Source organism: Pinus tabuliformis, chromosome X (genome assembly GCF_031772625.1).
Source record: "Pinus tabuliformis cultivar Carrire ecotype Pingquan chromosome X, CPIR1, whole genome shotgun sequence".
Taxonomy (NCBI): Eukaryota; Viridiplantae; Streptophyta; class Pinopsida; order Pinales; family Pinaceae; genus Pinus; species Pinus tabuliformis.
The window spans coordinates 1,418,921,609-1,418,946,494 of record NC_142308.1 but is presented as its reverse complement, the minus strand read 5'-3'; the positions used below and the strand labels follow the sequence as shown (position 1 = coordinate 1,418,946,494).

Genomic DNA, 24,886 nt, shown 5'->3' with positions numbered 1-24,886 from the left:
TATATTATTCTATGGTTGTTAAATTAACTTAATTAATCACTAGGGAAAAGTAAAGAGGTTTTTCAATAAGATAGATTTAGTGAAAATAATAAACTATTAATGAATATTGGTTAAATTTCTATTAATTTACTTTTATTTATTTATTTATAAATATAAATATTTATTTATTATTCTATGGTGTTAAATTAACTTATTTTTTAAATAAGTTTTTATATCACTAGGGATGAGTATAAAGAGGTTTTTTTATAAAATTGATTTAATGGAAATAAATAAACCATTAAAGAATATTAATTAAGTTTTTATTTATTTATATCTTTCGGAAAAAATAAATAGAATGAGCCATACATATTAAAAAAAAAAGTCAAGAACAAGAGTATTAGTAAACCACTGAACCAAAACCAAAAGAAGAAACCCTAAGAGGAAGGAAAAAACAAGCACACTGAGCGAAAAAAAAAACCCTAGGGGAAGGAAAGAACAAAAGCTCCAAAGAACTCACGACCCACTTGAAAACCGAAAACCTCGACACAGAAAATATGAACAACTAAATTAATCAATTCAACTTGTGTTTTCATGCAAAGAATCTGCTTCGTCCAAAAATACATCACAACCAAAAAGAAAAAGAAAAGTACTTCGATGATGTCTACGAAATTCCATGGCAAAATGTCCATGCGATTCATATAAGATTCCCTTTAAACCTGGTAGCATTCGATGTCAATGGGTATCAAACAATAAAACTAATGAATTGCAAATCCCAGCTGCTACGAGACCAGAGAATAGCATGAGGTTAGATAGTCTTCCGTCGCTATAATCATCACATTAGAGAAATAGAGGAGTAGCAGCTTTGCAGCGGCGACACAGACGCCAAACGCAGGTATTTATCATTTTCCCGGCATGTATTCTTACCTAGGGTTTTACGCATTCGAGGTTTACCTTAGGCACTTCCATGGGGTACTGTGTCGAATGACAAGGGACGTGTGCTGAGATTTTTGTGCTGTGGAAATCCTTGCTCGACTTTTCTGCCCTTTATACTGTATTTCAGCTCTCCCCAGTTCTCAACCATGGGGTTTGAGTGTTTTCGTTCGTTTTAACCTTCAACTACATCGTGGTCAAGAGAAACATTGAGACCTCGCAAAAGTCCGAGATGGTCATTGTCAGGGAAAAATCCATAAACGGTAGAAAGAAAAAGAAAATCATATTCGCTCCATCATTTATTAAGTTTTGCGCATGTGAAGATGGTAAGAAGCGAGTCTTTATTGAGATAGCCGACGGGTGGTCTCTAGATTTTTTTCTACTTTTCTTTTGATTTTGAGCCGGCAAACCCTCAAACACAACTCCATCTTAAAGGACTCGTATGCTTTCACTGTGGTCTGCGAAGTCTGCACCAGGCGTTTACAATTTTTCGGTCATCACAGTTCATCCAGGTAGGATTTAAACTCTTTTAGCATTATAGGTGTTATAAGAAGTGTGACTTGAGAAAACTTCCTTTGACGGAGTGCCAATCATTAATTACCTATCAAGAAGTTGGCACTTCATCTACACTTCCATGGGGGCATGTACCACCTGGCCTCACTTGCAAGCCACGCTGGTTTTGCCGATCAACGGCACTTTGTGGTGGTGCACCAGCGTGCCAGCCTCTTCTCTGAGAAATCAAACCCCGATGGAGGCAATAGCACGATCTTGTCCCTGATTTCACCGACCTCGCTGCCCTCCCGTGGCTAATTGATAGAACTTACCAAAGTTTCTTACATTTAAGTGAGTTAATCAGTGCATGTGCCATCTGAACCTTTTACAGCTGAATTATTTTAGATGTTACAGCTCTGCGATTTGCAACTTTAAGTCATATTTACACAGAGACAAGCGAGGTGTTCTAGGGAGCAGATGGGAGGTGCGGGGATCCATCAACACGTTGCGTGCGTGTTAACAGTGCATTGATATCAGGATGATGCATTGGTGCATTGAACATGCACGCCTGCACAGATACATCTAAATCCATGTTCTCGAGGTTGTAAAGCTTGAGGATGCATATCTGGACTTCACATAAATGGACGGCATCTTAAATGTTAGAATTCAAGATATGTTTGAGATACGCATCCTCGAGGTGCATATTAGATCTGGCTTCCATTGGTCTATGCTAGTACATTTTACAATATGCAATTTTGTTGCGTCATTCACCAAGTTTTGCTGCTTCGATCATTGTAAGCAATGTAGTTTTGCAAAGGTTCTTTCCTCTAGGTGGGGTAATCGATAGGCGTCACTTATGAAGCTCTAGAGTGTTAGTCAGGTTAAAACAAGTGTGATTTGTTGCATCCTTTGCCAAGGTTTGCACCTGATAGCATATTGTATGCCACTATGGAAGAATGCGCATATGCTTTTGATAATGCATTTTTTAAATTCTAGCTCCCCTTTGCCAGAGTCTGCCAAACCTTAATATAGTTTAGGAGAAGCCGAAACTGGTAAGATATTATCAGTAATCTACATTTAATTGCTCAATTTTTTTTATTGAAGGTTGTTACTGGTGGCAGTGAGTATAGAATTCTATGTTCAAAGGATTGTATATGTTTGTGTACAATAAGTCACTTTGCCTGGGTCAGACCGTTCATCAAAATAGCTCAGTTTTTCGCTTTCAAAAAGTTCACTATACCTTCTGAGGTTTTCTTTAGCTATATCCAGTAGAATGTGAAGTGATAATTTTTGGTTTCCTTTTCAAGTGATCTCATCACTTTCCATGGATTTCCAGACAGCATTTGCCTTTGCTGTGGATGTCACCAGTTTCATCTGGTTTCAAGTTCAGAGATTTCCTAGCAATTATTCTCATCTATCATCTCCTTGAAGAAATCGTTGATGCAACCTTGGTCGTGTAAGCTACGTCATTGTGATGAATTGTTTGATGATTTGATGTAGGCTAGATTTATTATGGCTAATGAGAGACATTCCAAAGTTTGAACTGGTAATTTCATCTTTGTTCCTTTTATTTTTATATGCATCTCTTATTTTTAGATTTCAACGCAAGAATATCTATTATCAAAAACGTTGTGTCAATCTGATAGGCTCTAGGCTAACAGAATTCGAGGAACATGGTCCCCTCCTATGTGTACATTTGCACTCTGAACTTCTGTCTGGGAGCCAATTTCAAGGATGTCGTGTTTCATGTTATATTTTATGTAAGCATATAATACTTATGAAAATGGTGGCTTAGAAAGTCCTGCATAAGTAAAATATTTAGGCCAAAAGAGTTAATTCTATATATTTGGCGCATGGCCAAAATTATGTATTTAAAATCATGTTATGAAAATTATATTCAAAATGGAATTTATAAAATACAATATTCTTTTGAACTAAACATATCTTATCATTATCACTGTCATCTGTTCCTTAATCCCCTTCCCTTACTAACTAGTGATTTGGCCTAACTCCATCGTTTTACCTATCTTGCACTGTTTGCACGCCACAAATTACCGGGGCATTTATCTACCACGGCTTAAAACTTCATACTAGTATTTTCCTATTTTATTTTATATATCATCTTACTCATTTTGGCAATTTAAGAGTAAATTTTATTCAGATAAACTTACAAATGAATAGTAATTATCTGATTATGAGCTTAAGAACAGCCAATTCACTTCAACTAGTATGTGGATTATTTGTGATGGTCGACTGTATCTGCTCATTTCATGATTGTCTTCTTTCTTCTGTTGGGTTGCCTGCTCTCCTAGAGCGAACACTTCAGGTTCTTACTTGAATCTTGTAATTTTATATTCTAAAACTTGTCTGTTACATGCTGAAGTTCAGGGGAGCTGCTTCTTTTGTCAAACATAGAGCAAGATGGGGAGCACAGGTGGAAGTGGAAGTATTGGTGGAGTAACAAATGTTCGCGTAGCGGTGATAGGAGACAGTGGTACTGGGAAGTCTAGTTTGATTGTTTCTGTAGCCACTGATTCGTTTCCAGAGAGGGCTCCTCCACTTTTGCCCCCAACAAGACTCCCTCCAGATTTCTATCCTGATCGTGTTCCACTCACCATAATTGATACATCATCCAGGTTGGATATTTCATGGTTTCTGCTTTTACTTGTGGAGTAAATGCACTGAGATAGCTTTTCATATTACAGTGTTGATAAATATTTTGTATGGGTGCCAATTCTTCTTTTGTTTAACATATTCTTTTAACCTTGGAGTTTTTTTTCTATAAAGAGCTAACATTTCTCCTTAAAATAATCGGCATTTTAGACCTGAGGACCGTAACAAGCTAGGAGCAGAATGCAAGAAGGCAGATGCAATTGTTCTAACATATGCATGTGAACAACCTATCACACTTGAGCGTCTGTCTTCCTACTGGCTACCAGAGCTTCGTCGCTTAGAAGTAAGACTTCTGCTTATAATGTGACTTAGTTTGTCTCTGCTATGGTGTTACACTTTTTAATATCTCTTTGCACAAAAAAAGCTAATATAGGATTGTTCTATTGTCCTCTCCTCGGTTACATATAGGTGAAAGTGCCAGTCATTGTGGTTGGTTGTAAATTAGATCTTCGAGATGATCAACAACTAAGTTTGGAGCAAGTAATGACACCAATCATGCATCAGTTTCGAGAGATTGAGACATGTATAGAGTGTTCAGCACTGAAGCAGATTCAGGTGCAAAATGTGACACTCCCATTTAATGTGAAGAATAGTTTTTACAATTAAACAAATGAACTTTGAAGGTGGTTTTTATTGAGAAATGGTTGTTTGAAATACTATCAAGTTTTCTGTTTTAACAGTCTAGACATATGCTAGCAGTATGATAGTAACTTTCTTTTTATTGATTTTTTAAATACCTTAATATCACTTTTACAAGTGGCTCTTTGTTTATTTTGAATATTTATAAACTACCCAATTTTATCTGGGATTATGCCAGAAAATGTTTTGACAAAAATGACTGGTGGGAAGGCATCTCATTTGGAAATGGGGTTTGATCTATGGTCTTTAATATTCACCACTGTGCAATGCTAGAAGGAAATTAGGGCTAATAAAGTAAACATGATAAGAGTGCAGTAATACTGGAAATGTTTTTTTTTTCTAAGTAAAGGCTACTGCTATATTAAAAAAGAAAAATATGTACAAAGTTTAGATCTTGCGAGGAGGCCGAGGCCAGTCCTCAAACAGAAGAAGCTGGACTATACTGTCTATCTGCTTTAACCGAGTCATAAAACACAGTCCATAATAATGCTTCCTGGACATCAAATAACCTGGACTCAAACTGACAAAAGCACCATAGCTACTGGCAGGACAGAGCTACTTTACATCATTGACACTAAAACAAGAAGGGCATGCTGCTGAAGCCTGAAACTTGCAACAGTAGCCAAACTGAAACAACACCATTTGTATCGACATGATTGCAAAAAAGACAAAACAGTGCACCCGAAGGGAACTAGGCTGTCTGGCTGGGCGAGGCCGCCTGCATTCCTTTGTCCGGGCTGGGCGAGTCGAGCCAGATGACCATCCCGTCCACGTCCTGAGGCAGCTCTCCCGGACCTGGCTGAGCACGAGCGCTGAAGACCTCCATTTCCATATTCGAATTTGGCGGCGGCAAAACCTCTTGCACAGAGGCGGCATGACCTGAAATTTCCTGAGTCGGAGCTTGCTGGACCAGGGCGTTCTGAGCTGGAGCTTCCTCGTAACGGTGGGCTCTATAAACCAAACCGTTCATGTCGCCCAGAAGGATATCACTATCTTGAACACTAGCAGAGGCAGGGGAGTTAGAATTGGGCATTCCAGGCTCTTCCTCAGAGATGAAAACCGTGAAATTGACCACCACTTCTGGTCTGACTAGGCGGCTAGGAAACCTGAAGCGAAAAGTCTGGTAGGTGCCCTGTGGAAGAAGGCATTCCTGCTCAGAGCTGGGAGACGAGGGTGGCGCTGAGGCAATGGGCGCAATTGGTTGTAAATCTTCCATGTCCAGGCCAACTCGGGTACCAGACCTCCCTCGCCTGGGTACTCCTCGGCTGCGCGGCATGGCGCTTAAGACCAGAGACCCCAAACTCTCAACAATCCCTCGAATACTGGAAGCCGGTATAACCTCTCTCCGAACACGGGAAGTAGCAATGGGCCAGTTCTGTTCTATAATTGACATGTTAATCCCAATATACGACGTAGCATCCATTCTCACCACGGGGGAAAGGCCTTGGGCTCTACTCCTGTTCTGCATCGAGTCCTGAGCAGCCATGCTCGGCTTGAATGCAGCGTCCCGTCTCCTCTGCTGCAAACTAAATTCGCTTACCTTGGGCATTAACTTGTAATTCCTTTTGCAGGCCTCCGCGTACAGGTGCCGGCGATCTGTCCTGCTCCCAGGTGGCGTGGCGTATGCCATATTTAATGCCTAGTAGAAGCACCCGCATCCGGGTGTAATACTGGAAATGTTAAGAAGCAAAGGTATGATAATTGTTCTGGAGGTTGAATACAAGCTTTTCTTTTGCTGCTGTATATGCTTGGTTAATGTATCTAGGGCCATGAAAATGCAACCATTTTTAAAATCTGGTTTCTGGGTTCTAAAAGTGGTGATCAATGTTATCAGAACCAGACCAGTCATTGAACTGGTTGATCCCAAAACTGCAAATTAGACTAGAACTGGGAAAATTGGAAAAAATACTGGACCTAAAATGGGTCAGCCAAAAAATACATAAAATATTCTATATATATATATATGATCCCAATATAACCAATGATTTTGATCATATCTAGTTATTTGTTGTAGTATGATTTTTAAATTTTTTCTAGAGTCTATAGGCCATTTAAAGCCTTTTTGTTAACATAATTTTGGTTCAGAGATGGATTGCACTTGGTGCTATTTTGGCAAGGGTGTATTTAGCAAGGGTTATATAACCAAAATAGCATCAAGTGCAATCCATCCTTGAACCAAAAATATATTAACAAAAGACTCTAAATGGTCTATAGAGTCTAGCAAAAAATCATACTCCAACAAATAACTACATAGGATCAAAATCATTGGCTATATTGGGATCATCGTCATTGATATCACCCTCTAAGCATTAAAATAGGATAAAAAAGGCTTAACATTCCAAAACAGTGTTGTTTTTTTCCCCTGGAAAAATCGTAATCTTTCATTAAAAGTTGAAAAATTACATATTGTAGATGCATTTGCATATGCTGTATATTCTTCCACTGCATGTGGTAAGCTGTGATGCTGCTAAGTCTGTTAAAAAAAGAGCAATAATGAACCATCACGCAGGATGTTCCTTTATCTATCTGCTAGATATATGTATATAAACATAAAGCCGCGCAGGGCATCATATAATGTCTGTTTCAGCTATGTACAGGAGTTCAAAAAAGTATCAAAAAAGATTTATATCTCATGGGCTGTCCGCCCTATAGTAGTGTGTGTCTATATAAGGGCGATGATAGTACTGAAAAAAATCTGTGCCTCGCTGTTCCTGGATCAGCCACTCGCCTCTGGGAAGTGCCGTAGCCTCCTTGGAAAGTTGGTCGTCTCTGCTGTTGTGTTCCCTGTAGATGTGATGACAAGTAATGTCAATAAATTGTGCCTTCAGTATATGAATATCATCCAAAATGGTTCTGAGAGTGTGTGTGTGGCATTCTGTATTATTGTTGAACCAATCAATGATAATCTTGGAGTCACCATATATATGAATATGCATACAGTTGTGTCCCAGTGCAAAATGCAAGAGATGGCGTAGAGAGATAATCTCAGCAAAATTATTTGTGCCAGGACCTAGCCCCAGTTTTGCTTTGAAGAAGTGCTGGTCATTTTTGTATAATATAAAACCCCCCCCGCAACCCTGTTGTTGAGCTGAGCCGTCAAAGAATGCCCATGGGGAACTATGGTCAATTTGTGGAGGGTTACGCGGGCTTCTGTTCCTGGGCTGTGGTGGGTCAGGCAGCGCGTTATATGCAGCAATAATAAGAGAAATGATGTGCGGCCAGATAGCAGGTTTGTCATCAAAGATCAAACGATTCCGGGCTAACCATATGTACCAGCATGTGATAATGGGCAAGCTTTGAAGTTTAGAATTTTTATGGTTGTAAAACCAAGTTTCCCATGAACGAATAATATCTTCCCCTTCCCATTTGCCTGTATGCTGGATAGTATTTGATATGGCTTGCCAAATTGCACAGATAGAAGGACAGTTTAAGAACATATGTGTGTGGGATTCAGATGCTTGTTTGCAGAAGGTGCACCAGGTCGGTCCGTATACAGCGTGGCGCATAAGATATCCAAAACAGTGTTGTTGCTTAAGTGAAGGGTACATTTTTTCTAGGGCCATGACAGAGGAGTTTAACATTCAATGCCGTCAACATTGAGGTATATAGAGGGCTTGGTGCTCTTGATTAAACACTAGTTTTATACCCTTAAATTGGATGGAATTCAATGGAAGCATTCAATCCTGAAATCCTGAAAATGTTAAGTCTGCTGAATTTTGAATGAGATCTAAAATTCTACTTTCTCCATATGAAATCCAATGAATTTGGAACCATTATCAAACATCCTGAAACAATCAATGGTAATGTTAAACATTTAAGTACCTTTCACTTTAAGAATATTGTTTTTTTAAACAAATCTGAGCTTCGAGGGTCCTCTCTCTCGTTGTATGAAGTCGTACAGAACTGACCAGTTTACTTCAAGAATTTAACATTACCATTAATTACATAACATTAGTAGGGTCCTAGGGTTGAATATTAGGCTCCCCAGTCATAAATTATTGTTTTTTTAAACAAATTTAAGTTTCATGGGTCCTTTCACTTTGTCAGATTGCACGAAGTCGTTCAAAATTGGCCAGTTCAGTGAAAAAGGCTAGTTCGGTAATGAACTGGCCTTTTAGGTTTGGTGCCACTGGTTGGACAGGTTTCACATTCAAAATGGTCGGGCTGGCCTGTTCAATGGGTTCCAGTTTGGTTCTGATAACATTTGTTGTGATAAGAGTGCAGTTATGCAGGCAACATTAAGGACAGGTCTGTTGGTGGTTCTGGGGTTGGCTTCAAGCTTTTCTGTTTGTTAAGAATTTTTTTATCCCAGGGAAACCCACTAGGCACTTCCCCTCATTCCAAGAGGATGGTATCCAATGTAAACTGGATTCTTCAGGGCTCAAGGCCAATATATCAATATGCACATTTAGAGCTCAAAATGTCACTTGCAAGAATTGATCCTGGGCAGGGAGGATAGTGCTCCTTCTCTCAACTGCTTGGGCTAGGCCCATTTGAGCTTCTAGTATATCTAAGGTTATGAAAGTGCAGCCATTCTAAAATCTGGTTTCTGGGCTCTGCAAGTTCAGATCATAGCACACATGCATTTTCATACATAGTAGCATGGCATGCATTTCAGGTAAACCTTTTTCCTTTAGTTGTTGCTTGGCTAAATATTATCCGAGAACATTTAATCTATGGTGGTGTAATTCCTGCCAAAATAATTGTAAATCTCTTTATGTTTTTCAGCCTTAGAATTTGCCTTGTTCCTTTAGTTGTTACTTGGCTCAATATTATCCGAGAACATTTAATCTATGGTGGTGTAATTCCTGTCAAAATAATTGTAAATCTCTTTTATGTTTTTCAGCCTTAGAATTTGCCTTGTCTTATTTATATCACTTGTTCTCTAACTAGGGCCCAAAACTTAATTAAGTTAATTTAAGCATTGATATTGGCAGGTTGCAGAAGTTTTTTACTATGCTCAAAAAGCAGTTCTTCATCCAACAGCACCTTTATTTGATCAAGAAACCCAAACACTAAAGCCTCGTTGTGTAAGGGCATTGAAAAGAATCTTCATTCTATGCGATCATGACAGAGATGGAGCTCTTAGTGATGCTGAACTGAATGATTTTCAGGTATGTCTTTGTTCATGGTATTCAAAAATTGCATATACAATTTTTTCTAGTTATCCAAGAGTATGTGGCATTGTTAACAAAAACTTCTTTTTCCATGTAAATGTATTTTTATCTGCTTTAGTTTTTTTCATTGTGAATGTACCAATGTTGGATATGTGGTAACATTTTTCTTTGTTCCTTAAATAAACCTTGTTGGCATTCTGTTTATAATGAACTGATTTGTTAGCAAAACTAGAGTACTAGAATCTAGGTGCTCTTTTTATGTTAATTGATGCAATCTCTTTTGTGAAATTTCATGTTGATTATCAAAACTTTTTGGAACGTACGCAGCATCATTGAGAATTAATCATATTTAGGATAGGATCTCATGAAGTGCATGCAACCTTGTGTTTGAGCAGGTTAAATGCTTTAATGCTCCTCTACAGCCTTCGGAAATTGTTGGGGTGAAGAAGGTTGTTTCGGAAAAACTTCCAGAAGGCGTCAATGAACATGGCCTCACATTGACAGGATTTCTTTTTCTCCATGCACTTTTTATTGAAAAAGGACGGCTTGAAACCACCTGGACAGTTTTGCGAAAGTTTGGTTATAATGATGAGATTAAGCTTAGAGATGACCTCCTTCCAACAGCACAGTTCAAACGGGCACCTGATCAGGTATGATATATGTATATGTGTGAGACAATTGCTATAATTTGTTATATTTTACTACCAGGTCTGATTTATTTTTCTTTAACAATTATTTTATACCTAGAAATTATATTGCTCAATAAAATTCTGAAAACTGCTGGAAATAATACACTGTATTTTAACTTCAAAAATAAATTTGCAGCGGAAGAAAATAGAAAATCAGCCACAAGAAACAACAGAAAATTCTGCCTAACAAATTGTCCTTCACTTCACTAACTCATGAAAATTAGGGCTTTGACCCACAGAGAATACAGAGAAAATACAGCACAATATGGAACGTGGATTTTGGTGCTTTGTAATTTTGGCCTGTAGAGAAATGTATCCCACTGGAATTTCGGCACACTGGAAAAATATTAGCCCTGGAAAACTCGGGTCCTCCACCTGTAAACCGGCCTCCTTTTCTTCATCTGTACGACCTCCTTGCGCAATAAGGAATTCAACCTTCCGCCTCAGCTTCTCACTGGTTTCGGCCTCCTCCTCTGCAAGCTCAGCCTCCTTGAATTCCTCTCTTGAAAATACCTTGCTGCACAACTTTTTCTTCTCTTCAGTCTTTGAGTCTCTCACTCTTTGAGATAATCGCCCTCTCAATCACAATGTCTTTCACTCCCCCCTTAGGCTTATGTTATAATTTCATTAAGCCCAATCCCTAACCCTAATCTTCTAAGTGATCATTGGCTAGGATTAAATCCTAAGCATCATTTAAGATCAACGGTAGAGATTAAATTTAAGTCATCTAAATAATTAAATTATTTATCCTTAGGAACTTGGAATTAATAAATTAATTAATGTACATTTTGTTGAGAGAAATGGTACCAAGGAAATGTTTCGTAGTGCATTGGCCTTTTTGGTTAAGAAACACTTTAATAACATTAATGTCAAGGAGTTAAGTCACTTTTTGAGGTGGTACATGTGCTAGGTACTTTATAATCAAGTCACTTAGTTTTTGAATGTGACTTTAAGAGAAAAAGTACTAAGTGCCTTTTAATATTAAAGTTACTTTTATGTTTTAAAAGTGACTTAAGTCACTTTATGAGGTGGTACATGTGCTAGGTACTTTATAATAAAGTCACTTATGTTTTAAATGTGACTTTAAGAGAAAAAGTACTAAGTGCCTTTTAATATTAAAGTTACTTTTATGTTTTAAAAGTGACTTTATGAAATAAAAAATGCACAAGGTACAAAACATGTTAAAGTCACTAAGAGTTCTTTAAGTGAGGGAGACAACATGAGAAAGTGGGTCAAGAGAGCGAATTGATCTCTACCCTTCATCTAATGCGCTGAGATTTAATCTCAGCCATTAGATCTCTAGGGTTAGGTTTCCCCTCATTTAGAGATGGCAAAAGGAAAAGGGCAAAGGATTATTCCTCATTCTTGTCACGAGACTTGAGGAGAGTGCAGGAGGCAGAGAGGGAAGCTCGAGTAGGAGAAAAGGAGCAAGGAAAAAAGGGTTCAGATTGCAGAGAAAGGAGGCAGCTTAAAGCTCAAGGGGAGCCCGAGTTGTTAGCTTTAGACTGGCACAAATTCCTAGATTTTTGCAGTAGTGGTTTGAACTTTGAGGCTGTTTTGCAGAGGCTACAGGCTGAAATCTGAGGGAGGTTACCAGCCCAAAATTTAAGGTAGAAACCAGGCTGAGTTCAGGTCGAATTTCAGGAAGTTTCCAGGCTGAGTTTAAGCTGGAAGCGGTGCTGGACCAGGGCTGAGTTTCAGGTGTGTTTTCAGGTTGAATTTCAGTGATTTCTGGCTGTGTTTTATGCTTGCAATCAGTGCAGGTTTGGAGGGTGGCTGAATGGGAGACTCAACATACATCTGGTGTTAAAAACTAGCAACTCGAACCTCTATTATATCTGCTACTGAACATTCAACTAGACCGAGAATATAGGAGGACTAAGGTCGAGTTTATGGACTTTTTTCCAGGCCTAAATTTCTAAGTGAATAGGCTGAATTTTAAGGTAGTTTAGCAGACCGAGTTTTCTGGGTGAGCTGGCCTAGAAAACAGCTGACTGCTAGTGAGAAAATTGAGGCCCTGTAGCGAGTCTTTCAAGTGAAGTTCGAGGGTCTAAAAGCTCTGAATTCGAGGCAGTTTGAAGGCAGTAAATTCTGGGTTAAAGTCTGTTTTTATAGCAGAGAAATCAAAGCACTGTTGGGTGGTTTTTATGCACAGAAACCAAGGCAAAATCAATCAGAGTTCATCACTGTGTGAATGCTCAAATTTCTATGTTACTTGGTAGTGTCTTCTTCAAGTTAAAAGGGAGATGAGTTTGACTTTTATCTCTGCTGTATAAGAGCAATCAAATGGTCCTTGAAGACTGGTTTTTCCCTTGTGGGTTTTTCCAGGGCCATTAGACCAAAAACAATTGTGTAAAATTTATGTGTATGTGCTTGCAATAATTTCTTGTATCAGTTGTTGAAGTGAAAAGAGTAGAGTAGTTCTTTGTTTTAAGTTAAATACAAATTTAATTTTATTTCAATCATGTGTTTATGATGTGTTTTGGGCATTAAACCATGCAACAACTTGAAACTGGGTGGTTTACAACAGTTTAATAATTTTCTACATGGCCGGGGAGGTAGGAGCGGAAGGGGTGATATTTAAGCTCGAAGAAAAATATGAAACAAAGTATGCATGGGGACTTGGGAAAGCCTTGAATAACCAAGCGAAAGCTCTCTCTCTCTCTTTGGCAAGGTCTGAAGGTAAGCATCTCCAAAGGCATACAGAATTTGATTATTGTTCGCGACTCTTTGGTGGTGATACAAAACTGCAAAAAGGCTTTCAAGAAATGACCATCTTTTTGTCGACAACTCTTCTCCACTGATAAGAAAGATTATCTTTTTATAAAAAAACTTGATAATTTCAAATTTTATCATGTTAAAAGAGGGAATAATAGTATGGCGGTCCATCAAGCAAATGTGGGTGCGAACCTGCCCCAAGGGGAATTGCATTCAGATCTCAAGGTTTCAATATCTCACGTCCCTTAATGAGCGGATTAAATATAATCACAGTGGAGTACAGGTGGATTATCGAGAGAAGAGTGACTGCGAGGTATAACACCTTAATTACCACCTCGAGGTTGGTTACAGAATGGTGGTAGCTGTCAAGGGACGTAGCACATTTATTAATAGGTGGGAACGGCAATGTTTAGCAACCATGAAACGGGACAAGTGGTATATACCAAGCTAGTTTAAATGGTGTATTAGGCGAGTTTATTTGTACCTTGGCATTTCATCTCGTTTGGAGGGTGACGGTGCTTCGACTAGATGAGTATGCCATGACGGGTTTACAGGTAGGGAGCTCATTTAATTGTGAAGTGATGGGAGTCTCATCGCAATTGGACCTCTGGATTATAAATAAGAGCTAGGCAATGCAGATTAGGAGCAAAATAGTCTTGGTGCAGGCAAGAATAGCGAAGAAAACAACTTCAACGAACTCATACAACAGAAAAGAAGTAGAGAACTCCAGGTGCAGTGGGAACGTAACGCAGTTGATTGATAATTCAACCAAGTTGGTAGTCAAAGAGATACAAGAATAGATAACAGTGTTGCTGGCGCATATTAATGGGTTTCGAAAAGATTTGAAACTTCTGTAGAAGGCTATGGAAACGCTGAATGTAGGCATGATAAATTTGAGGTATTCTGTGGAGAATATTGAAGTCAAGGTCGAACTGACAAAGGTGGGAGTGTTGAAGGAGGTGTTGGGTTTGTGCGAAGCACGTGGACCAATGGCGGCGAGAGCTGGGGTTGCTGTGAATAGCAGTCAGGTGCCTGATGCTGAGCGAATTGCAAATCTGAGTCAGTTAATGGAAGCTGCTCAAGATTCCACGGATCATGTTGTTCGCGAGTAGTCTGCGTCTGAATATTTATGTTATGTCGAACAATCAAGATTTGCGGAGTATTTTGGTGAATATATAGAATATAAAATGTAATATTAGGCAATAGAAATAAGGAAGGTAGCAATCTTGTCTCATTGAAAAATCTTCTGCAAATCTTTGAGACTTCTCTTCTTAAGAATGTAAGGGACCTGGCCCATTTCCAGATTTTACTATAAAAAAATGCTACTCGTTTCTTTTAAAAAAAATAAAAATTTTCTACAAAGTATCAGAGCTTGAAATGCTCTAGATCTGAGAAAGGAAGCTTCATATTTGAGGAGAACATCAATTGATATATTAGACCAACAAGCACCTTTTGCTAGAACAGTGTGAAGGCCAACCTACAACCATCTTCAACAACCCAAAGAATTGTTGGTTGAGAGGGAGGAAGGTTGCCTAGTGAAAAATCTGTGATAGATCTAACTGTTTGGTGTTGGTTTGGAGGGTCATGGCGACTTGTATAAGGGTGGAGGACAGATTGGCAGGGGCAGAAAACTTTGGCCCCTAGAAGGAGAGGATGATGCTTTTGTTTGAGGAGTTGGAGGTGTGGGACATTGTCGAAAATGTCGTGCAACCTCCTACGAACCCTGTTCAGTTGAGTGAGTTCAACAAGAAGAATGTTAAAGCGAAGAGAATCATTCTTGATGCCATCAAAGACCACCTATTCCCTCATGTGACCAGGAAGAAGTTTGCGTATGAGATGTGGGAGTCCCTAGTCACACTACACTAGAGTTCCAATGAGAATAGGAAGATGGTGTTGAGACAAAAGCTAAGAAGTACCTAGATAACCAAGACTAACACGGTGACCTCATACCTCACCAAGATCTCTAAGGTGAGAGACAAGTTGGCTGCAATGGGAGAGGCTATCCTTGAGGACTAGTTGGTCAAGATTGCACTAGATGGTTTCACCGAGCAGTGGGATGGATTCATACATGGTATTGTGGCCATAGAGTATTATTTCTATATATATCTAATATTTATATATTTCACTATATAAATAATATTGAATATACTGTAATATATTATAATCCATAACATAATCTAGAATCATATTTACCAATATATGAATATTATTATGGTCCATATATATATATATATATATATATGAAAACTTATTATTTATTAAAAACCTATTTTATATTATCTATTATAGGTAAATGCTATCTATTTCTATGTACATTATATATCAAAATATAATATTTATATAATACATAGAATGATGAATGTAGCTATGAAATAATTTCTATAGGACTGAGGTAGATTTTAAAGAAAAAAGGAGGAAGGAAACCCAAGCCATTCATGAAGAAAGGGCAGGAACCCGACTGCTACTTAATTTCCAACCATTATCACTATTGAGATTATTCTCTTGCTTCTCAATTTCGATGGTCTCCCTTAACTTAAAATGATGTAAGTGATTAATCTTAGCAATGACCTGGGAATCTTCAATGCAGACATGGTGTTTAGTTTTCTTAGTATGCTCATCTATAGTTGAGGAGTGGGAGCGATTGTGTTTGATTTCGGTTGCGTGCTCTTAAATTCTTTGATTGATGAAGTGACCAGTCTTCGCAATGTAGGGAATCCCACAGGAGCAAGGGATTAAGTAAACACCTTTCATGTCTTAAGGATTCACTGGGTCTTTGACAAATCTAAGGGAGCTTTTAATGCGATTAAGAGGCTTGAAGGTGGCCGAGAGCTTATTCTTCTTAAGAATACGAGCAATCTTATCGCTAGGCCCATGGATGAATGGAAGTTGAACTTTGGTAACCTGATCCTTGTGGTTCATTTTTAATTCTAGGTCCTTTACTAGCTTTTTGAAAAGCTTTGAGACCTTTTGTTTGCTATAGCAATTATTAAAAAAAACTGTTAGGAGATGGGTTTTCTCATCTTCCAGGTGATTCTCATAAGAAATCCTCAGGGCACGGGTAGCCAGTGTGTTAAGAATACCAAATTTTTGTGTTGGAAAATGATGGGAACTTGCATGAAGATATTGTTATGTGAGTCTTTTTACGAAATACCTGGTGGGACATGGAACCATCTCCCATTCTAGAGATAAGAACATCAAGGAAAAGAAGACTACCATCTATCTCAACCTCCATCATGAATTTGATGGAATCAGATTGAGAATTAAGATGTTGAAGGAACATTTTCACGACCATGGGGCCAAATGATGCAGGTATCATCAACAAACCTCTTCCAAAGCTTTGGGTGGAATTGAGCAAAAGCCAAAGCCTTGGTTTCAAAATCTTCCACGGACAATTTAGTGATGACAGGGGAGAGCAGAGAACCCATGGCCCTTCCACAAGTTTGTTCATAGAATTCATCCTGGAAGCTGAAAAAGGTAGAGGTTATGCAGATATCAACCACAATATGGAAGTGTTAGGATCAATAATGCGATTGATAACCTCTATAGCCTCATTAATAGGGATTTTTGTGTAAAGAGAGACAACGTCAAAGCTTACCAAAATATCCCTAGGATCTAGCCTAATATCTTTTAACCTGTTAATGAAGGATGCCGAGTCCTTAATGAAGGGCTCTGTGTGACCAACGAGAGGCTTGAGCTTTTGCGCTAAGTATTTAGCGAGAAGATAAGTGACCCACCTATTGTATTCATAATGGGTCTTAGGGGCCCCATCCTTATGGATATTCAAAAGCCCATAGATTCTGGGTGTGAGAGGGTTGCTCTCAATAAGCTTTTTGCTAAGGGGGTTGACGATACTACTAGATTTAATAGCGCAAACGACCTTTTTTGAGACTTTTTTAATAGGATTTTTATTTAGATTTTTGTAACTACCACTATTATAGAGGTGATTCATCAATTTGCTCACGTAGTGAGCTCTATCTAAGATTACAACCCCACCTTTATCACTTAATTCCTCAAGGGAAAGGAACTTAGATTTGCTTATGTTACGCTTGGGAGGTTTGGCATTCATAAGAAAAACAACACAATGCTGTCTAATAACTTCCTTAATATTATTAGGCAGGTCTTTATGCCCATATTCAATGTTACAAACAACGTCTTCTATGGCGATTTTCCTTGGAGCTAGGGAAAAACTACCCTTTTTCCAATATGTGATAAACTGGAGAATCGGAACCTGGACTAGATAAATTAACAACTTTCTTATTTAAAGCGTGGGAGATAGCATTATAATTCAGAGGAGGGTTGGGGGCAGGCAAAAGGGGGGAGGGGACAAGAAGAATTATCGACTAGGGAGGTCACATTATGAATAAGAGATGGGGAGGGAGGTGAGATCTTTGAGAAGGGAGGGTTAAGGTTAAGGTTGAGCTGGCCAGTAATGCATGGAACCACAGAATTAATAGATTGAACAACCATGTCGAAGAATCCATTTGATGAAGAACGAAACGTCGACCAAAAATTGATGATGTAGTTAATTCAAAATAATAATCTCAAAATGTTTTAGTTTATTTGTTAACGCTGTTATGAACTGTGTTTTTTTGTCAATTTTGTTCAATTTTAGATATTTTTTAGCAAGTGTAAAAAGAGATGATGGTTGTTTTTGATGCATAAACTGATAGACAATAATATCCAAAGCGATCAATTTTTTCAACATTTTTTTTTTTGATTTTTTGGCTAGGATAAGGAATAGAAAGCCTTCATGCTTACTGCTTCTTGCCTGTTAAGTTATGGTATGTTCTTATGCTGAATGCAATTTACTTACTGGTCGACCTTGACAAATTGTCAAGAAATACAAATAAATTCATATTTCCATAAATACATGTCGGAATCGGATAATCTAAGAAAATTATCAACTGCCATAAATAAGATGACCCACATGGAGTTTGGCCCTAGTTGCCAATTTTAACACTCCCTCTCAACTAGGGAGAAATCCATATGTCCGTCATTACTATCTCTGCCATCAAATGCACTGCCCTGCACTGCTCTGTTATGCTTTGCTGAAGTATGAAGAAGAAGAAATGATCAAGGATGTATCGTACCATCCTCCACTGACCCGAAGTCAGTCCCAAATAAAAGCAAGTGCTTAATAACGCTCTTACTGACCCAAAGTCAGTCCCAGAGAAAAGAGAGTGCTTAATAATGCTCTTACTGATCCGAAGTCAGTTCCAGAGAGTGTTTCATACCACGCTTATTGATTCCAGATCAGTTCCATGAGAGAGTGAGCTATATCACTCTTACTGACCCAAAGTCAGTTCCAATTGATCGCAGATCAATGTTGGTCATCCTAGCATAGGGAGTACACGATGCGTCCATCGGTACTACTATGGTCCCTAACCCCATTTCCCTACTCATTGGCCAAATGAGAGGTACTTCCCATGAGTCCCAGACTGCATGGGTAGGATACCTCAATAGGAGAACCACTCATCGTGTCCATAAGTCGCCACGGGGTATCACAGGGGAAGGCTGAATCATTCACCTTGTACACAGCGCACCATTAGGGGAGGGTGAGTCGCCCTATGGTCGCTTGTCGCTCCAAGAAGTACCCCAAGCCCCTCGGAGCTCCCAGAGCTCAATGCATGCATCATACAGGACCCTCATAAGAGGGTCTCTCAACGACTCCAAGTCGTTCTCGGAAAGTCAAGAATTTGACCTTTCCTAGGGGCTTCGTCAGAATTTCAACGACTTTCTCAGCTGTATTGATATGATGGAGGCTTATTGCCCCTCGCTGTACCATATCCCGGATAAAGTGGTACCTGATATCGATATGTTTGGAGCGATCATGAAATACAAGATTCTTTGATAAACGAATCCCACTCTGGTTGTCACTAAGGATCACGTAGTATCCAATGTATATCCAAACAACTCACTGAAGAGCTTCTGCAACCAGACAGCCTCACAAGAGGCCATACTCGCAGCAATGTACTTTGTCTCAGCGGTGCTCAACGCCATCGACTTCTGCTCCCTGCGCATCCAGGATATCGAGGGCAGATCCCAAAGAGAAACAACACCCAAAAGTGCTCTTTCGGTCCACCACACTGCCTGCCCAATCAACATTAGTATATCCATGTAGCCTCACATCTCCAATAGTGTATCTCAACCCATGAGTGATTGTGCCTCGAAGATATCTCAGAAGGTTCTTGGCACCAATCCAATGTGAGTGGTGACACTCAACCATATGCTGGCTCAACGTGTTGATTGCAAAACATATATCCGGACGGGAGTTCACCAAGAACGCCAATGCTCCTATGAGTTGATGATACTCGGTAGCATTTCCTAAAGCAGGTTCGGTAGCACTACTGCTTAACTTCTTGAAGTCAAGCTCCATTGGGGTAGTCATGGGCTTGCAGTCCACCATGCCGAATCTCTCCAATATCTTCACCATATATTTTCCTTGAGATAGGAAAATCTCCCCTGGCTTCTGCCAGACTTCTAGCCCTAGGAAATAGTGCAGCAGTCCTAGGTCCTTCATCTCAAACTCGGAAGCCAACTCCCTCTTACATTTCTGAATGAGAGGGTCTGCACCTGTCAGAAAGAGGTCGTCAACATACAACACCAGTATGAGAGGCTTATCATCTTCAACCTTAAAGTAAAGGTTCAGATCGGCTTCACTCCTAGTGAATCCCAGCGTCATCAAGTAGCTATCGATCCTCTCATACCAAGCTCGTGGTGCTTGCTTCGGCCCATAGAGGGCTTTCTTCAACCTGCACACGTGAGATTCCTGATTATGAATCTCAAATTCCTCGGGTTGTTCCACATAGACTTCCTCTTTGATCGAACCATGCAAGAACGCGGTCTTGACATCCATTTGATGTAGGTTCCATCCTTGCAAAGCAGTAAGGGCTATGATCAAGCGGATGGTGGTGTATTGGGCAACAGGTGCAAATATCTTGTAGCCACGAGCGACAAAATGAGCGTTATACTTTTTAGCACTTCCATCAGTGCTATGTTTTATTTTGTAAAGCCACTTCGAGGTGACAATTGTTTTGTCCTGGGGTCTGGGGACCACATCCCTGACATCGTGCTTCATGATGGACTAGTATTCCTCAGTCATAGCATCCTTCCATACTTGATGCTTCACGGATTCTGCAAATGATGAAGGCTCATTTTGAATGATCGTGCTCATAATGTTCAAGTATCCTTGATACCTGGTCGACTTCTTACTTTCATGGAAAGTCCCTCTGGGTGCAATGTGTCCTTCGACATCATCAAGTGTCCCCCCTAAGCCATGAGGGCCTCTTCTTAAAAGGGGAAGGCTTTTGCGGAGGGGGATCAATAGGATCCATAGGTTCTTCCACTTCGGGCATTGTCTCATCTTCCTTCTCATCCGGCTTCTTGGTGTTAGCTTCTTTAGTTTTCCTTAGAATAGGAAGATTGTCAACCTTGCTAAGACCCATGTCTTCGTCAAAGGTGACATCATGACTAATCTCGACTTCCCTTTGACCAACCACATAGATTCTATAGCCCTTAGAATTTTCGCTATAGCCCACGAAGATTCCCTTCTTTCCATATGCATCCAATTTATTCCTTTTTTCTGTTGGCACATGAAAATATACAGGACTTCCAAAAATTCTAAAATGAGAGACATCAGGTTTCTTACCAGTGAGCACCTCTTCGGGAGTCTTGGAATCCAATGCTTGATGAGGGCATCGGTTTTTAACATATATGGCGATATTTGTGGCTTTGGCCCATAGAAACTTCAGAAGTCTTTGATCGTGGATCATGGAACAAACAACTTCCAAAATCGTACAGTTCTTCCTTTACGCCACACCATTATGCTCAGGAGTGTACGGTATAGTGGTCTACCTCTTAATGCCATCCTCTTTGCAAAAGTCATGGAACTCATGGGATTCATACTCGGTTCCATTATTAGTTCTTAAGATCAAGTCTTTGAAGTGACGGAACCAGGAGAACACTTAATCCTTCTTTTTCAAGAAGTATATCCACGTCTTGCGAGAATAGTCATCTGTAAAAGTAAGATAATATAAATATCCTCCTAAAGAGTTCAAAGGCATCAATACCAGATATGTCGGAGTGAACCAACTGCAAAATGTGGGAGGTCTTGCTATGGCTTGAGAGGAATGGTCCCCTTTTGAGCTTACCTTCGGCACACCCCAGACATACACCTTCTTGCTCCACTTTAAATTTAGGCATCCCGGTAACCATTTGTCTCACATCGGGTAAAGCCTTATAGTGAAGGTGGGAAAACCTCTGGTGCCATAGTTCAGAGTGAAGAGTTGTGTTGCAAGACATGACTCCCAATGGACTTCCTCCAACTTGATATAGAGAGTCAACTCGAAACCCAAGAGTGAAAGCATCTTTAAAATTCTTTTTCCATACACGTACCTTGCCATCGATGAAGGCCACCTTGTAGCCTTTGTCTTCCATTGTTGAAATGGACATTAGGTTCTTTTTGAGATCAGGTACATATAGGACTTCTTGCAAATGAATTGTGTTACCCTGATTTAATTGAAGAGTAACATTCCCTACACCCTTTATGGGATAGGTGGAGTTATCTCCAAGAATAATCTCCAGGTTAGTCTCCTTCTCTATCAGATTAGAGAGAGCTTCCTTGTAACCAGTGAAGTGCCTTGAGGCACCACTATCAATAAGCCAATTGCCCAACGAGTCCGGAGGAGAAGTAGTAGAGACGGCCGATATCAGATAATATTCATCTTGCTTATTGTTAACAACATTAGATTCATACCCGAAGTTTCTTGCCTTCTTGGAGGGTTGACCGCTTCCTTGATTTTCGACATTCCTCTTTCCTTTGCCATTGAGCCTGCCATTCCTTTAATTGTGGTCGGAATTGCAGCGAGAGTGATTTTGATCATTGTCATGAGATGTGTCCTTCCTATTTGGACGCTCCCTTGCATAGTGGCTGAATTTATTGCAAATGAAACATCTTTCTTTCCACCTTTTGATCCGGCCTTTCCTTTGGATTTAGACCCGGAATTATTTCTCCTTTTAGTATGAGAGGAGAAAGCAATGGGGTTGCCTTTAAAAGCAGGCATTTCTTGCTCTTCCATCCTAGTCTCTTCTTGAATGCATCTCGCCATCAATTCCTCAAATCCCGAAATTACATAATTGTTGAGAAGAGTGGTTCTAAATACATACCATTCGGATGGGAGCCCTCCAAGAGTTGTGATAGTCAGTTCCCTGTTAGGAATGACTTCCCTAATTGATAGGAGATCATTCTTGATCTCGGTGATTTTTAAGAAGTAGGATTGCATATTCTCATCTTGCCCTTGTTAATTTCCTTCAGCTTATTTTTGAGGAACAAAACTTGATTTGCATCACTAACTTTAAACAACCTTACCAGTCTATCGTAGATCTCCTGGGAGGTGTTCAGCTTGGAAACATAGGCTACCAAGCGTTTGACAATAGAGTCTCGAATGATCTTCTTTGTTTTGACTTCAACCTTTGTCCACTTGTTCCTTGCAGCAACTGGTGCATTTGATGGAGGCTCAATAATTCTGCCTCTTACATAGTCCAACACTTCCTGCTCTTCCATTGTTAGATCGAGAGACATCTTCCATATGTGATAGACTTATCGCAGAGCTTGTCTTTGGGCGGGGAAGTGTGAAGAGGAAGCCATGAAGTCTTAAGACTTTTTCCAACATTCTTCAGTGATTGTTCTTGCTCTTGCTTGGGCTTTGTCTTCACCTCAGCTCTGATACCATGTTAAGTTATGGTATGTTCTATGCTTAATGCAATTTTACTTGCTGGCCGACCTTGACAAATTTTCAAGAAATATAAATAAATTCATATCTTCATAAATACATGTCAGAATCGGATGATCTTTAGATCAATCCTACACCACTCGTCGAGAGGAATCCAAGAAAAATATCAGCTGCCATAAATAAGATGACTCACATGGAGTTTTGTCCTAGTTTCCAATTTTAACATTGCCCCATCTAAAAATCAACCTAGAAGCATGTTTGAAATTGTTAAACACTCGCAAAATATAGACAAGATATGATAAATCGTGAGATGCATTTTATTCACAATGATATACATATTTATACAATGTCTTATGCCCCTTGGTTTTCATATTCCACACCATAACCCTTAGCAGATTAGATGTCCAACCTTCCCCCTTTATCCAAAGGGATATCTATTAGAACAAGAAGAGAGTTGAAATACAAAATTGCAAAAAATTCATGGCAACAATTGGTGGACTGTGCCCTTTAAAATGATGGTATAAGGTGGGAGAATTCGAGGTCTCAACCAGTGGTTGTTTAAGGCTAACCACTAACACTGGAACGCTTAGTGCAGTTCTTGGAACAGTTCTAAATCTGGCTAGAAGCTGAAGTCTTTTGTTAAAGGAAATGCTCCCTAATGTTGTGAAAAGTGAGACCATTGAGGTCTCATCCTGGAATGCTTGATGCCGTTCTTGGAACAGTTATCTTGGATCGAGTAGGCTGAGTTTTCTCTTGGGCTGTGAGGCTGAGTTTTCCTTGGTGCAAAAGTTCTTTTGCTGGGCCGCATGTGTGGGTCGACCAAGGGTTGAGTGAGAGAGAAGGCCAAGACCTTTTTTTTGTGTATTTGTTGAATTTTGTTGTCAATGATGCCAACATCCATTGATGAACTCTTAATATTTGTCAGGCTTACATTAGTTGGAAGCTCCAATGGAAGGATGGCTGGAAAACTTAGCTCTAGGGGTTAGATTCCCTGGATGGTGGACATACCCCGCACTTGTTTGAGTTTTTTGAAGCACCATATCAGTGAGTTTGCCTTGGAGACCCTCACCATTGGATTCTCCTCGTCATGACGATTCTGTTGATATGTAGAACGTCTTGTGGGCTTTCACGGTTTAAGATATATGATGGTTTGAAGGTGAAGAACCATTTTGTGGGCTAAAACCCCAACAGAAAATTGATGTGGCAATTAACTAATCATTGTAAAATAATGAGGTAATGGGAATATTCATTAATTTTTATTTTATATTTTTTATATAATTAAAATGATTGTGGGGATTGATATCAAATGAAAAAGGGCTTCCATAAATTGTGGCTCCAAAAGCCAAAATATTGAATTTTGATTTAATTTTATGCTCCTAACATAGGTTGGTTCCCTCCAGAAGTTTAGGTCGGCTCTAGGCCTAACTGACCCCTCCAATAGCCCTTTCATCAACTATATATATAGGGCATGATCTCTCCATAATCACAAGATATGAACATGCTATTATCCTCTGAAATTTCTCTGCGGCCAGGAAGAATCATGAATGAACTCTGTAACAAACCTGTGTTTTTCCGTTGGGATAATTGTTGCTTTTTTCATTGGGTTCTGGACTACTTGCCGCAAGGAATTTTTATTTTTCTTTTGGATTGGCTTTTTGTGGGATGTTTGAATTCATTTGCAGGTGAATTTCGTTGGTTACCTTCTGAGTATCTTGTGAGCATTATGATCTGCAGCCCTGCCATCAAGTATCCTATTTCTGGGACTCCTCAGAACAAGAGCAGAGTACTTGTTGGGCAATTGTGGCATCAAGAAAATCGCTTATGGTCTATACCTCTCTTGATACCTTTGAACATTTATCTCTAAGGTGCGTACAAGCTTGGAACCCTTAAATTGCCTGCAGCCTTGATTTGCTTTGAC

The 24,886-nt window shown here is 39.5% G+C and overlaps 1 protein-coding gene across 3 annotated transcripts in view; it reads left to right on the top strand.

The window, feature by feature from the left end:
- The first annotated feature begins 439 nt into the window (after positions 1-439).
- The window catches only part of MIRO1 (MIRO-related GTP-ase 1), a 300,498-nt gene continuing 276,051 nt past the window's right edge, over positions 440-24,886 (top strand). The window contains exons 1-6 of one of the 3 annotated variants that reach the window (XM_089452597.1): positions 440-871; positions 3,790-4,037; positions 4,225-4,357; positions 4,483-4,629; positions 9,651-9,827; positions 10,226-10,480. In XM_089452597.1, the coding sequence (XP_089308723.1) occupies positions 3,823-4,037; positions 4,225-4,357; positions 4,483-4,629; positions 9,651-9,827; positions 10,226-10,480 (927 nt within the window). In that variant the 5' untranslated portion in view covers positions 440-871; positions 3,790-3,822. Of the gene's footprint in view, positions 872-1,268; positions 1,422-3,784; positions 4,038-4,224; positions 4,358-4,482; positions 4,630-9,650; positions 9,828-10,225; positions 10,481-24,886 lie in introns of those variants that run through there. The other 2 variants (XM_089452596.1, XM_089452598.1) reach the window with 2 other exon arrangements.